The 14,158-nt window shown below is 51.4% G+C and overlaps 1 protein-coding gene across 16 annotated transcripts; it reads left to right on the forward strand.

Annotated features, from left to right (window-relative positions):
• The first annotated feature begins 1,327 nt into the window (after positions 1-1,327).
• Positions 1,328-13,285, forward strand: CD300LG (CD300 molecule like family member g). Of its 16 annotated transcripts, none has more exons than XM_069543521.1 (7): positions 1,357-1,492; positions 2,380-2,706; positions 3,808-3,997; positions 4,836-4,948; positions 6,987-7,039; positions 10,233-10,352; positions 10,834-13,285. In XM_069543521.1, the coding sequence occupies exons 1-7, from the start codon at positions 1,450-1,452 to the stop codon at positions 10,945-10,947; spliced, it is 960 nt and encodes a 319-aa protein (XP_069399622.1). In that variant the 5' UTR covers positions 1,357-1,449; the 3' UTR covers positions 10,948-13,285. The 16 variants fall into 16 exon arrangements, 13 of the variants coding, with proteins under 13 accessions (XP_069399626.1, XP_069399622.1, XP_069399615.1 ...); XR_011247157.1 differs by having other exon boundaries at positions 1,364-1,492; positions 3,535-3,997; positions 9,839-10,352; positions 10,834-11,609; XR_011247158.1 differs by having other exon boundaries at positions 1,364-1,492; positions 3,628-3,997; positions 9,839-10,352; positions 10,834-11,609.
• The last annotated feature ends 873 nt before the right edge of the window (positions 13,286-14,158 follow it).

Below are 14,158 nucleotides of genomic sequence, written 5' to 3' on the forward strand. Positions count from 1 at the left end.
GAGTTGCCATTTCCTTTTTCAGGGGATCTTCCCAAACCCAAGAACCCATTGGCAGGCAGATTCTTTACCACTGAGCCACCAGGGAAGACCCCAAATCAACTATACTTCAGTGAAAAATAAAAGAAAATAAAACGTAATTCCCACATCACCAGAATCACACACACATACAATCTCCCTTCCCAGAACCACTGAGTTAATCGATGCTTCAAGTATTAGCCCAGCAAGTGGGTAAAAGTTCCACCTGTACATATGGAAATACATATGCTAAAACATTAACAGTGGTTTTCTAAGAAAAGAGGGAAATAACAAACACTCTCATTCTTCTCTCTCTCTCTCTCTCTCTCTCTCTCTCTCTCTCTCTCTTTTTCTTTTTAACATTTCTGCATTATGTAAAATTTTGCTTAGAACGTGTATGACTTTGGAGTCAGAAAAAACAACCGACAGAGCTATTTGGGGAAAACGATATGCCAGGACACCCTCCAGCGTGTGTGTTTGTTTTGTTCCCTTTCAAGGATTCGGTTCCACCGTGGGAAACCTCTAGCTCACTTTTTAAAAGGCCAAGAGAACCCAGTGCTCCTGGGGAGCCCAGCCTTTCTGCGTGGCCTGCAGGTGGCTCCAAGTACCCGGCTCCGCCCAGCCGGACAGCTTCCCTCACCTCCGTCTGCACCGCCGCCTAGTGGCCTAGGGCGATACTGCGCCCTTCGGGGAGTGATGGGGACAAGGGGCAGCTGGCTGAAGCTTATGCACCACGTCTGAGAATAATGGTCTTTTAAACGTATAAGACAAAATATACGTTTAAAAGAAAACCAATAATATTGAAGAGGTTATTAAAATATTTATAATTATGTAACGCTATAATAAATATGCTTTTTCATTAGCACTTTAAATAACTTACTGTAGTGGCAGGTCCAATAACTAAGTGGGGAGGTGCACACACAGTATTTCACGCTATTGGTGACAAGTTGAAGTGCTAGTGTCATGACTTTTAATTGGCGACAGAATCCCCATGGACAGAGGAGCCTGGCGGGCTACAGTCCATGGAGTCGCAAAGAGTTGGACACGACTGAGCGACTAAGCGCAGCACAGCACGGCAAACACGACTCCTAAGAAAAAGATAAATGTTACTTCAAGGTTAGTGGAAGTAAGGATGTACTATTTTCCCACCCAGATTCACGGACTCCCTGAATTCTACACACAGGCCCTCTGGAGTTAGGATCTCCTGCGGGAGTTTGGGAGAAGCGCTCCGTGGGTTTTCAGGGTGGGGTCTGCGCGTGCTGAGGGGCAGTAGAGGGAACAGCGGAGGCGCCTCCTCCGCCTCCAGGACCCGCACGGCCCCTCCCCTCCCTTCCTGGTCTCCATCTGCTTCTGGAGGAAGTTAAAGCCCCGTGTAGCCAAAAGAGGAGCTCCCAGTTGCCCAGCTGTGCGCTCCCGAGTGGCCCGGCGCTCACCATGCGGCCCCTCCTCATGCTATGGGGCTGCCTCGTGCTCCCAGGTGAGATGGGGGCGAGGGTGGAGGGATGTGGGGCTCATCCCCAAGCTCGCCCCCTGTGTCTGCTAGAGGGACCTCCTGAATCTACATTCGCTGGGGCTGTGACGCAGCCCCGCTGCCTGATCCATCCAGGCTTCGCCCCACCCTACTCCTCGTGCTCAACCCTCAGAGGGGCCACTTGCTGTTCGTGGAACCGAGAGCCAGGTCTCCCCCCAGACCTGAGGGTCCTGGACCCCTCATGGCTAAATGGCTGTGAGCGAAGCTTTGCCTCTTTTGTCTTCATTTCCTGACTCGGTGCCAGCCAGGGAGCTGAGAAGACACCCCTTATACTAAACTCAGCAAATATTTCTTGAACTTCTGCTGCAGCGCTCACAACAACCCTGAGAGATGAAGAATTATTACATTTCATCAATTCACAAGCCTGCTTTTTTTTAAATTTTTAAACATAAAATTTAGGATGTATCTTATAACTGATGTCAGTTCCATTGACTTTTTTTTTAATGTTATGTGAAATCATGGTAGCTCTTACATATGATAACATCTTAATTCAGTGACATAGGACATGTTATCTATAGGTAATAGAAAACTTGGGAACTTAGAGAAACTTAGAGGGGTCAAGCAGTTTTCCCAGGATCACACAGCTACTAAGCAGCTGTGCTGGGATTCAAACTCCCGGCTGTCTAAATCTAGAGTTTCCCCATCACTAGCCTTCAATACACCAGGTTTAGGGAAACACTAACAGCCCTGCCCCAAGGTCCCTCGGTGGCAGAGTGGAATACCAGCTCTTACCAGGGTTGCCCCAAGAAGGGAGTGACTGAGGAAAACCTTCTGGTCTTGCCCTTGGAACTCAAATCAGGGAATTCCAGTCTTCTCATGTGCTGTGGTTTCAGGTTACGGATCGGTGGTGGACCCGAAGGAGATCAGTGGCTTCGAAGGTGACACTGTGTCCCTGCAATGCACCTACGGGGAGGAGCTAAAGAAGCACCAGAAATACTGGTGCCGCGAGGCCGGGCTCTTCATCTCCCGCTGCACTGGGACTGTCTTCTCTGGAGAATACGGCCAGGAGGGAAGGGTGTCGGTCCACGACAACCCGCGGGAGAACAGGTTCACGGTCATCCTGAGGGACCTCACCCTGAAGGACACGGGGAAGTACTGGTGTGGGGTCAAAAAACTGGGCTTCGATAAGACTATGTCAGTCTCTCTGCTTGTCTTTCCAGGTAACACACATCCCTCCTTCCCTGGGAGGGATTCAGGGTCATGGAGTTGGGGGCAGGGGAATTGCACCTCCCCACAACAGAGGACTTCCCTGGTGGCTCAGAGGTTAAAGCGTCTGCCTGCAATGCCGGAGACGTGGGTTCAATCCCTGGGTCGGGAAGTTCCCCTGGAGAAGGAAATAGCAACCCACTCCAGTATTCTTGCCTAAAGAATCCCAAAGACGGAGGAGCCTGGTGGGCTACAGTTCATGGGGTTGCAAAGAGTCGGACACGACTGAGTGACTTCACTTCACTTCACTTCACAATAGAGGACAGACTGCAACACAAGAGGGGTGTTCCTGAGGTGTGACCTGCTTGTTCAATACAGTTTCTTTCTTTCTTTTTTTTGGCTATGCTGGGTCTTTAGCGCTTTTTCTAGTTGCAGTGAGCAAGGGCTACATTTCGTTGCAGTGCACGGGCTTCTGACGACACTTACTGCGGTGGCTTCCCTTGTTGTGGAGCACAGGCGTGTGGGCCCAGTAGTTGTGGCTTAAGGGCTTAGCTGCTCTGGGGCATGTGGGATCTTTCCGGACCAGGGATCAAACCCATGTCCCCTGCACTGACAGGCAGATTCTTAACCACTGGACCACCAGGGAAGTCCTCAAAACAATTTCATTGAGACCTCTGTTTGGGGTGCCCTGTAGCTGGGGAGGTTCTGAGAAATTAGTCCTAGGGAGACTAGGGCTCAGGGGTCAAGGGCCAGAGGTCTGAGGATGCTGGGAATCAAGGATCAGGGATGGTGCTAAGGCATTGCTTTTGGACTTGTACCTTCTACTGGTCTCCTCCTGACAGTTACCACAGCCAAGCTGGGGAAGACAGAGGCTGAGGCCTCTCCATTCGCAGGGACCTCCCTGTCCAAGCACACAGCAGCTTCTCTGTACGCAGGGACCTCTCCTCACCCGGCAACCTCTCCGTTTGCAAGGATCTCTCCTCACCCAGCAGCTTCTCCGTATGCAGGGACCTCTCTCCACCCAGCAGCTTCTCCATTTGCAAGGATCTCTCCTCACCCAGCAGCTTCTCCATTTGCAAGGATCTCTCCTCACCCAGCAACCTCTCCGTATGCAGGGACCTCTCTCCACCCAGGAGCTTCTCCATTTGCAAGGATCTCTTCTCACCCAGCAACCTCTCCGTATGCAGGGACCTCTCTTCACCCAGCAACCTCTCCTCCTGCAGGGATCTCCCAGCCAGCCACACAATTGGACTCTACCTCAACAGAGGACACCAGTTTTGTCCCCAGCAGCAGCTCCAAGTCCAGGTGAGCCCCAGGTGACCAAAGCCAGCTTTCAGGTCAGCACTAAACTCTGAGCCAATAAGAACCCAGTACTCCTTTCTCTGGGTCGCAGCTGCTCACGAAGGCCAGATTCTGCACCATCCCACCCCCTACCCGCCACTGCAGGGGCCAGCAGCCTTGTTGCCTTGGACATGCAGGCCCCCATAGCCCCCAGTTCCCACCTCACTCCCTGCCCAGTTTAAGGGAAAGCCACCCTAGTCCAGCAGCTTTTGCCTGAGCACTTTGCACTGGGCCCTATGCCAAGCATGAAAACATGGAACCAAACAAAATGATTTTTTCTTACCCAACTGGATTCCCAGCTGGAAGGACTGGCTCTTGGGGGGTTGTATACAAACTACACTTCTCAGGTGGCGTAAGTGGTAAAGGACCTGCCTGCCAATGCAGGAGACATAAGAGATGTCAGTTCGACCCCTGGGTCGGGAAGTTCCCCTAGAGGAGGAGGGCATGGCCACCCACTCCAGTATTCTTGCCTGGAGAATCTCATGGACAGAGGGTCCTTGCAGGCTACAGTCCAGGGGGTCACAGAGAGTTGGACACAACTGAGTGACTGACCACGCATGCATACTCCATTACTGGTAGCCAGGCAACTGCTCACGGGTTCAGACCCTGCTGAAAGTGTCTCCTGGGGTTGGCAATGCGGTCTGAGGCCCCTTCCATTGGGACTAACCAGATGTTCTGGTCCCTGGTGCTCTCTGATCTCCTTGGGAGAGATGAGGGATGTGACCAGGACTCAGAATAAGAACGCCCAGTGTGTCACTGACATCTGGTGACAGCCACCAGGCTCCTTCCATCTCGCCCACAGGGTATCCGTCCCTTTGATCAGAATCTTGGCCCCAGTCCTGGTACTGCTAGCCCTTCTGCTGGCCACAGGCCTGGCCGCCCTCGGCAGCTGCATGTTTCAATGGAGAGAAAAAGGTGAGCCATGTGGACGGGAGGGGTGAAGGGCTCTCAGCCAGGGGTCTCCCTGAGACCCACAATCCCCCCATGACCCCAGAGAGACCTTATGGGGCTCAGTGTGTGCATCTCAGACATGGGTGTCAGGAGCCCTGCTCCTCTTTTCTGAGGAACCCACAGGACAGTCCACAAGCAATTCAAGTGGGGTAGCAAGAGACTGGAGGGCTCTCATCTTGCTTTGATCTGTCCCGTCAAGCTCATCAGCCATGTCGCTCCCTGTTGATCCCATGAACCCATCCATATCCAGTCTCTGCAGGTTCTGACCTTGTGTGAGGACTGACTACATGGTGGAGTGCTGGCCGGAGCACTTAACAGGATGTTCCTTGAGGCCCTACACCTGCTGCTGCGTCTCTAGAGATGCTCAGCCCCTTTCAAGGCTTGGCTTCAAATTCCCAGCTCTGCCATTTTTTAGCTGTGTGGCCTTGGGCAAATCACCTAACTTCCTTGAGCCTCAGCTTCCCCAGATATATGGCCTACAGAAATAGAATACAAGCCACATGTGTGGTTTAAAATTCCCTGACTGAGTATCGTGGAAACATACACAGTACCATATGTAAAACAGATAGCCAGTGGGAATTCGCTGTATGACTCAGGGAATTCAAACCAGGGCTCTGTGACAACCTAGAGGAGTGGGATGGAGTGGGAGGTGGGAGCAAGATGCAAGAGGGAGGGGACATATGTGTACCTGATTCATGTTGATGTATGGCAGTAACCAACACAATATTGTATAGCAATTATCCTACAGTTAGAAATAAATAAATTTTTAAAAGAGTTCCCTAATAGTCACACACAATAAAGAAGAAACTAGTGATGTTAATTCTAATAATAAACTTTATTTAACATGATACATCCAAAACTTTATCATTTGAGCATGGAATCAATATAAAATACTAATTATATATATTCTACATTCAGTTTTTCATATAGAGTCTTTGAAACCCAGTATAATTCAAAGTAGTCACGTTTCCAGTGCACAGTGGCCACGTGTAGCTCCTGAGGTGGATGGCACAGATAAAGAAGGTTTAACTAAAATAACAGTACTGGGAGACGCCTTGTGCCAGGCACCGTGGTGTGGCTTATGTTGTTTTTATCTCCTTTAATCTCAATACTGTGGAGTTCAGAACTGCTTATTACAAAACCTGGGCTTCCCTGGTGGCTCAGCGGTAAAGAATCCGCCTGCAATGCAGGAGCTGCAGAAGATGAGAGTTTGATCCCTGGGTCGAGAATATCACCTGGAGGAGGGCTTGGCAACCCACTCCAATATTCTTGCCCGGAGAATCCCATGGACAGAGGAGCCTGGTAGACTACAGTCCATAGGGTCGCAAAGAGTCAAGATATGACTGAAGCAACTTAGCATGCATGCCTGCATTACAGTATCTGCAAATACCCCATTTTATAGGGCAAGAAACTGAGGCACAGAGTGGTTAAGCAGTTTGCCCTTGGTATAGCAGGGAAGCAGTACAGCCAGGAAGCCAAATTTGCCAACTGGGAAACGACGGGCCTGCCACCCACCTCCTCCTTGTGTGGCCCCCAGGAAGAAATGTCAACTCTGCCCATGTCCCTAGATCCCCTCAGAGGAGTCAGGAGGATCCCACAGGGTGAAAACATTCCAGTCACAACCTCAGAGCCTCTAGCCCCTTGCCTCTCAAATTGTAGTCCCCAGCTGACAGCAGCGACATCCCCTGGTAGCCTGTTAGAAATTCAGACTCTAGGGCCCCAACCTCAACCTACTGAATTAGAATCTGCATTTTAATAAAATTTCCTATACACACATTGAGGTTCAAGAAATAATGACCTGAGCACACAGAATCACTTCCCTAGCCAGTTTCTGGCCCCCACACAGGGATTGTCGTGTAATGATCTCAAAAGTCAGGGTCACTGCCAAGGGGTTGGGCTTCTCTGCCAAATCTTCTTGCCTGAGAAGCCCCAGGTGCAAGGGGCCGTCCATCTCTGTGGGAGCAGCTCCCGGCTTCAAGGTGCTCCTTCCTGTCTCTTTCAGCTCAGCTGGCCTCGGAGACACAGAAGAAGGACAATGTCCATCTCTCCCACTTGGTAAGGAAGGAGACAGGCCCAAGCTCAGATGCCCCTGAGGCCAGAATTTAAGACTCACCCTGACTTCCCATCAGGTGCCCGCAGGTCTCTGCTTCTGGCCTGGGGCCCCGTTCTCATTCCTCTCCTTGTAGCATCAGAGAACATTGGAGCTGGATCCACAGCGGGTCTTTGAGATCATCTAACCCAGCCTTTCTCTAAGTTTGGTACAAACTCCCTTTCAAAACACCTGTGGGTGGGGTTGGGGTTGGGGTCTCTTAGAAACATTCTCTTCTACACCAGTCCCAACCAAACCCTCTAGGGGTGGGGCTGCTGCTAAGTCACTTCAGTCATGTCCGACTCTGTGTGACCCCATAGACGGCAGCCCACCAGGCTCCCCCGTCGCTGGGATTCTCCAGGAAGGAACACTGGAGTGGGTTGCCATTTCCTTCTCCAATGCATGAAAGTGAAAAGTGAAAGTGAAGTCGCTCAGTCGTGTCTGACTCTTCACGACCCCATGGACTGCAGCCCATCAGGCTCCTCCATCCATGGGATTTTCCAGGCAAGAGTACTGGAGTGAGGTGCCATCGCCTTCTCTGAGGGATGGGGCTAGGAACCTGAATTTTAAACACAGCCTTGGGGGATTCTGACAGCACACTGGAATATGACTACCAATAGATGCTAGTCTGCTTTTGCAGAAGAGAGCACTGAGGCCCAGAGAGGGAAAACGTCTTGCCCAGGGTCACACAGCAGGCAGTGGGTGGCTTCAGAGCTCTCAACCCCCATTTCTCCTCTTTCCAGAGCACCCTTCTCTGAGCTTTCCTTGGTTCTGAGACCAAGGCGGTGTGCTACCCTGACGTTCAGACTGAGGGGCCAGGGGGCAGGAAGAATGGGGGAGGGTCCCTGTGTCCATTTTCCTGGAGAGAGGCTACCTGGTGCCAGGCCCCTCCCTTATCCCTGCAAGGAGAGACCCCTGCTTTCCATATCAGCACCCTACAGAGAAGGCCACCCCTTAGAAGATAGCAGCCCCACCTGCCTCCCCCCCACCACCCCACCTGATCTCTCCTTCCTCAGCTGTCTACTGAGATGCCTCCACTCTGATTCCCTTAAACACTAGAGCAGGAAAGGAGGACTGCCATTGCCTTCTTTCCTGGCACCAGCAAGGACAAAAGACTCAGGCTGGATCCCCCCAGGAAGGGCCTGAGGTGGGATAGGGTACTTGGCCGTCCTTCGCTTAGGAAGCAGCTGTTGTTGTCTCAGGAAGCTCAATGGGAGTGAGGCAGAGGTCGTGGAGACAGATACAGGGGCTGACAAGGTCACCGCCAGGACTCTCCTCCTGGCTCTACATCCTGGGGCTCGCCCCTCCCCAACTCAGAAAGAGAGGCTGGGCTGGAGGGAGAATCTCCATGCTGCCTCACTACTTGTTCTTCTAGAATCTTCCCAGGTGGCACTAGTGGTAAAGAATCTGCCTGCCAGTATAGGAGACACAAGAGATGTAAGTTCAATCCCTGGGTCAGGAAGATCCCCTGGAGGAGGATGCAGCAGCCCATTCCAGTATTCTTGCCTGGAGAATTCCATGGACAGAGGAGACTGACAGGCTATAGTCCACAGGGTTGCACAGAGTTGGACACAACTGAAGCGACTTAGCACACATGTAGAAACAGAGGCTCATATAGATCTTGTATAATGCAATCCAGAAAATGCCTCCACGCTTGCTGGAACAGCCCAGGGTCCACCGCCTGGGCAGAGGGACCATTGAGAGATGCAGATGCTCCTGGGGCAGAGGGCAGTGGTCCTGGCCACAGGCTACATTTGTGGTTTGGTCTGTGCCCCCCGAAGCTCTTTCCTCAAATTCGGTCACCCCTGAGTAGGTGACATTTCTGCAGCTGTTGATGGTCAGTGGTCAGCAATGGCTGGGTTTTGACCAAATCCCAAAACTGTTGGTATGGGATTCATGGGAAATGGAAGTGACCTTGGGAACTCTCTGGTCCAGCCCAGCTCTGCCATGTCCTCGCCACAGGCAGGGCTGGGGTTGACAAGGGCCACGAGTGACAGCATTTGTGACATCTCTCTCCCCCTCCCATGCCTTCAGGCCCTCATTCTCCCACTCACATCTCACCTGAGAAACTCTGTTCTGACTCTTTCCTTGTCCCCAGCAGCCTGCAGGTGTCACCAGAGGTGGCTCACACGTCCACCTCTGCCCCCACCCCCCACAGCTAGGGTATTGCTCAAAGCCGGGGCCAGTTAGTAGACAAGGGACACTGTCACTAAGAGAAGTGTGCGTGAGGCCCTGCCCGGATGGCAGCATAGCATAGGAAAGAGCTTGGATCTGAGGTCAGCTAGTCACAGGTTCAAGGCCCGGCTCAGCCCCGCCTGCTGTGTGACGCCTGGCGAGTGACATCACCTCTCTGAGCCTCGGTTTTCCCATCTCTCAGGACTGTGGTTAGAACAAGTGAGATAAGCCATCTCGTAGTTATCCCGGAAGTGGGAGCTTCTTTCCTTGGCTTCAGTGCCCATCAGACTGTGGGATCTGCTGGCTGGTCCAACTCAGGGCAGCTGTACCCTTAGGAGAAGTGGCTGGGGGCCTCAGCCAGCTCCAGCCTCTGCTCTGCCCAGCTGCTGGGCAAGAAAGTGAGAGGCAGAGGGGCCCAGCACTCAGACCTGAGTACCCATGGGAGCAGCTGAGTGTCAGGAGATGGGCTGCCTCACTCGTTCTAGACTACCCATCTTTCCTCCCTGGGCCTCGGTTTTCTCATCTGATCAAGGAGGGGTTGCTCAGAGGACGATTCCTAAGGAATCTTTCCTGTGCTGTTTGTTATTCAGTGAGTCTGTGAAGTGTCCAACTTTGCTGTCTCCGGCCTATGTATGACAAAAAGCCTGCAGCCTGCACAGTCTTCCTGCTTCAAAGAGAGAAATAACAATCATGGAAACAAATTAATCACTCCAGGAGTTCCAGTTGTTGAGTGTGATAAAACATTATCAGAAATGTTTATTATTTGCCTAAGGGGAATATTTCACTCCTCATTTTACCGCTTGGGAAATTGGGCTCCAGAGAAGTTAGGTGGCTCACCCAAGGTCACACTGAGACGGAGTAAATTGGTCGTTAAGGACTCTGACTCCACAGCCCACCCGCTGCTTGTCCCTCCTGCTGCTGCGGCTTGCAGCCCATCCCTGTGGCCCCCGAGAACAGGCTGTTCTGACTGAATCTGTGTTTCAGGCGCTGGGGAACAGCTGTGTCCCGGAGTCCACTGTGATCAAGCTTGCAGAGCCCACTGGGCCTCCCGCCAGCCCCGAGCCCTCTGCCAGCTCCAACACGGAGATCTGGTGCCTGAGCCAGGTGTGGACAGAGGGCTCTGGGGGCCTGGAGCCGCCTAGCCTGGCTCCACTCTGACAATGCAGGGAAGTGGGGGGAGGGCCCTGCTCTCAGCATCCACCCACCGCCCCCACCATAACCAGAGTCTTGGCCATTTCACCCGGGAAGCCAGGGCTCCTGACTTCACATCCTCTTTTTTTCTGACCCAGAAAAATTCTTGAGTAGCATGGTAGGAGTGACAGCTTAAAGAGTTCTGGGCTGGCAGGATTCCCACATCTGCAGTCAGAACCGGGCCTGAGGCCATAAGGATGCTCCCCCAGGGAATGGGGAAATGGGGGGTGTGAAACAAAGCCTTGGGGGTCCTGGGGAGAAGGAGTGGTTAGTCCTACGTCTCTTAGATGGACAGAGGCCCAGAGCTTGTGGGAAAGGCCAGAGGGGACCCAGTAGCTGCCTGGAGATCCCCCAGCTGGGCTCCGATTTTCACCCCATACTGTTGTCTTTACAGACTTCAGAGGATGACGAAGCCTCTTGGCGGGACCATAAGGGAGACATGACCCCAGCCTCTACCCTCCCCATGTCTGGGGACGAGCCAGGCTTTTCAAAGTTCAGCTCAGTCTAGCCATCGAACGCTCTCCTTGAATCTCTGGAAGGGCTGAACTTGCACTAACTTGGGCAAGCTTTCTGCTATGACCTCAGAATCCTCCTGCCTGAGTCCAGGTCTCTCCCCCACCCTTCCCAAGCTTTCCTCTTGCCCATCTCAGCTGACCCTGAAGGCTTCGTCAGCGCTGGGGCCTGATGCGGTGGCCTCACAGTTCCAGCTGGAAACTGGGACCTCTCCAAGATGGCCACATCCTTGGGCAAAACATACAGCCGCTGGACCTTCGAGGGGTCAGGCAGGGCTCAGAGGGTCTGGTCGAAGTTTGTGTCTGCTATGGGGGGTCCCCTGGGCCTCGGTGCCCAGTCACAGGTCCCTTCTAATTCCCCTTCCAGACGCCACCTTCTCCTCCCTTCCTTCCATCCTCAGACTCAGGGCTAAGTTCTCCCACATAAGCTGGTGAGGAGGAGGGAGCCTGTGGGGTTGGCCTGGATCCTGATTTCTCAAAGCCAATTGTGAGCCACCTGCATCCCTTTTTAACCAGGAAGCTGGTTAAAAAGATGATTCTGGGGCCCCATCAAGAGCTGCCCAAACCAGGATTTGGCTGGTGGTCCAGTAATTGGGACTCCATGCTTCCACTGCAAGGGGCACTGGCATGGTACTGCCGAAAAAGAGAAGAAAATAAACTACCAAAACCATCTCTGAGGCTGGGCCTGGGACTATGCATTTCTTCCAAGTGCACCAGTGATTCTAACACTGGTGTTTGAGTACCAGTGGGCTGGTTGAGCTCTCAGGTCCCTCCAGCTTAGAGAGTCAACATTTGGTGTGTGGAGTCTCTCCCTTCCCCCTATAGGGCCTGCTCTTCCCACCACACCATGGCCCAGCTGGAGGCTTTCCTGGACCTGCCTGAGTCCAGGCTCAGGTCAAGTGCACATCAGAAAGGCCAAGCCCAAGACTGGCCAGGAGTGGTTGTCTATCCGATCTTGAGGTAGGAGGAAGATGGGCTCCAGGCTAGGCATTTACAACTGGCCTCCTCCTATTTAGATTTCTTGGGGACGAGAAAAAGATGGGCCTCAGGCCGGACACTTTCAACTAGTTTCCTGTTTGCATTTCCTGAGACAGGAGAGAAGTGGGCTCCAGGTTAGGCATTTATAATCAGACTCCTGTTTGTGCTCTGAAATGGAAGTAACAACAGAAACAGGGTAAATAGCCAGGATTTGTCTCATGTGGACACTTGCCAAGATAGCAGTCTTGGCAAGAACAAAGAGGGACTAAACCTTGTTGGAGCAAAAGATCAAGAGATCCCATATTCCACCTCCTTTAACCTCAGATACGCAGATGACACCACCCTTATGACAGAAAGCTAAGAACTAAGGAGCCTCTTGAAAGAGGAGAGTGAAACAGTTGGCTTAAAACTCAACATTCAGAAAACTAAGATCATGGCATCCGGTCCCATCACTTCCTGGAAAATAGATGGGGAAACAGTAACAGACTTTATTTTGGGGGGCTCCAAAATCACTGCAGATGGTAACTGCAGCCATGAAATTAAAAGACGCTTGCTCCTTGGAATAAAAGCTATGACCAACCTAGACAGCGTATTGCCAACAAAAGTCTGTCTAGTCAAAGCTATCGTTTTTCCAGTAGTCACGTATGGATGTGAGAGTTGGACTATAAAGAAAGCTGAGTGCCGAAGAATTGATGCTTTTGAACTGTGGTGCTGGAGAAGACTCTTGAGAGTCCCTTGGACTGCAAGGAAATCCAATCAGTCCATCCTAAAGGAAATCAGTCCTGAATATTCATTGGAAGGACTGATACTGATGCTGAAACTCCAATGCTTTGGCCACCTGATGCAAAGAACTAACTCATTGGAAAAGAACCTGATGCTGGGCAAGATTGAAGGCAGGGGGAGAAGGGGACAGACAGAGGATGAGATGGTTGGATGGCGTCACCGACTTGATGGACATGAGTTTGAGCAAGCTCCTGGAGTTGGTGATGGACAGGGAAGCCTAGCGTGCTATAGTCCATGGGGTCACGAAGAGTCACTCACAACTGAGCAACTGAACTGAATCTGAATCTGAATGGGGCAAGGGAAGCAAAAGGAAGGGAGGTCACCCTGTAGGCCTCTGGGCTGGAATCCATCTTGGCTGAGGGGTGTGTGCTCACCTAGGGGAGAGTCCTGAGACAAATTAGCCAGGGGGACAAACAAGACAGTTGGCCAGAGGGAAGACAATGACCTGTATAACTGCCTCTTTATAAAGGATTTAAACTTCCCAAAGGCATGGCTCTCAAGACTCTCGGAGTTCATCCATGCTTCTTTCTGCATGTACTCTGCTTTTCCAATAAATGTTTACTTTTCTCTTTACCTTCTGCCTCCTCTTGAGATTTCTTTCTTGTCAAGGACTGGGGATTTAGGCCCAGTGGTCTAGCAGTTAGGACTCCTGGTCAGGGAACTAAGCCAGCTGCTGCTGACTGCTGTTTACCGCAAGCTACTGTTCACTGCTGCATGAGTCCAGAATCAGTCTTCCTACTCAGCGTCCATTCCAGGCTCTGGAAGGAGGATGGGAAAAATCTCAACTCCTTCCTTGTTAAGAAAGGATTGATTGCCTGTGGGTTCTGGCAGCTGGGAGGTGGGTAGGAAGACACAGAGCACAGATGGAGCTGGATATCTAACAGGGAGAAGGGGGACTTCCCTGGTGGTCCAGTGACTAAGGGTCTGTGCTCCCAATGCTGGGGGCCCGGGTTTGATCCCCAGTCAGGGAACTAGACACCAAATGTCCCAACTAAGACCCAGCGCAGCCTAATTAATTAATTAAAATATCTAAAATAAATAAGTAAATAAAGGCAAGGGAGGGGACAGGACAGGCCCCAAGGGGAACCTGAAAGTGACCCTGAATTTGGTCCCCTGGAATGAAGAGAGGGGAGGTAAAGTATCGGAACACTACTTTTTTTCCTTTTTCTATTTTCTCTGAAAAATGAACCAGGAGCTGCTCAGTACACAAAACCTAGAAATATGGAGGGATAAAAAGGAAAAAACATATCACTCATTGTCTCACCGCTACCCAGAGACCATCGTTACTGCATTTTGTTGTTTCTGTCCAGTTTTTTTTCTCCATATCACTTGCCGATGTGTTTTTAACAAATTATTTTGTCATACAATTTTATATCCTGTTTTTCATACTTAACTATTATATCATTAAGCATTCATGTTTTTGCATAAGGTTTTTACAAACATTTT

This window comes from Ovis canadensis, chromosome 11 (assembly GCF_042477335.2).
Source record: "Ovis canadensis isolate MfBH-ARS-UI-01 breed Bighorn chromosome 11, ARS-UI_OviCan_v2, whole genome shotgun sequence".
Classification (NCBI taxonomy): domain Eukaryota; kingdom Metazoa; phylum Chordata; class Mammalia; order Artiodactyla; family Bovidae; genus Ovis; species Ovis canadensis.

Excerpts from the sequence above, each read along its gene's own strand:
- CD300LG (XM_069543514.1), top strand. The coding sequence starts at position 1,450 with ATGCGGCCCCTCCTCATGCTATGGGGCTGCCTCGTGCTCCCAG. Across the intron at positions 3,998-4,835 it reads AGCAGCAGCTCCAAGTCCAG|GGTATCCGTCCCTTTGATCA; the intron begins GTGAGCCCCAGG and ends TCTCGCCCACAG. Across the intron at positions 4,949-6,986 it reads GTTTCAATGGAGAGAAAAAG|CTCAGCTGGCCTCGGAGACA; the intron begins GTGAGCCATGTG and ends TGTCTCTTTCAG.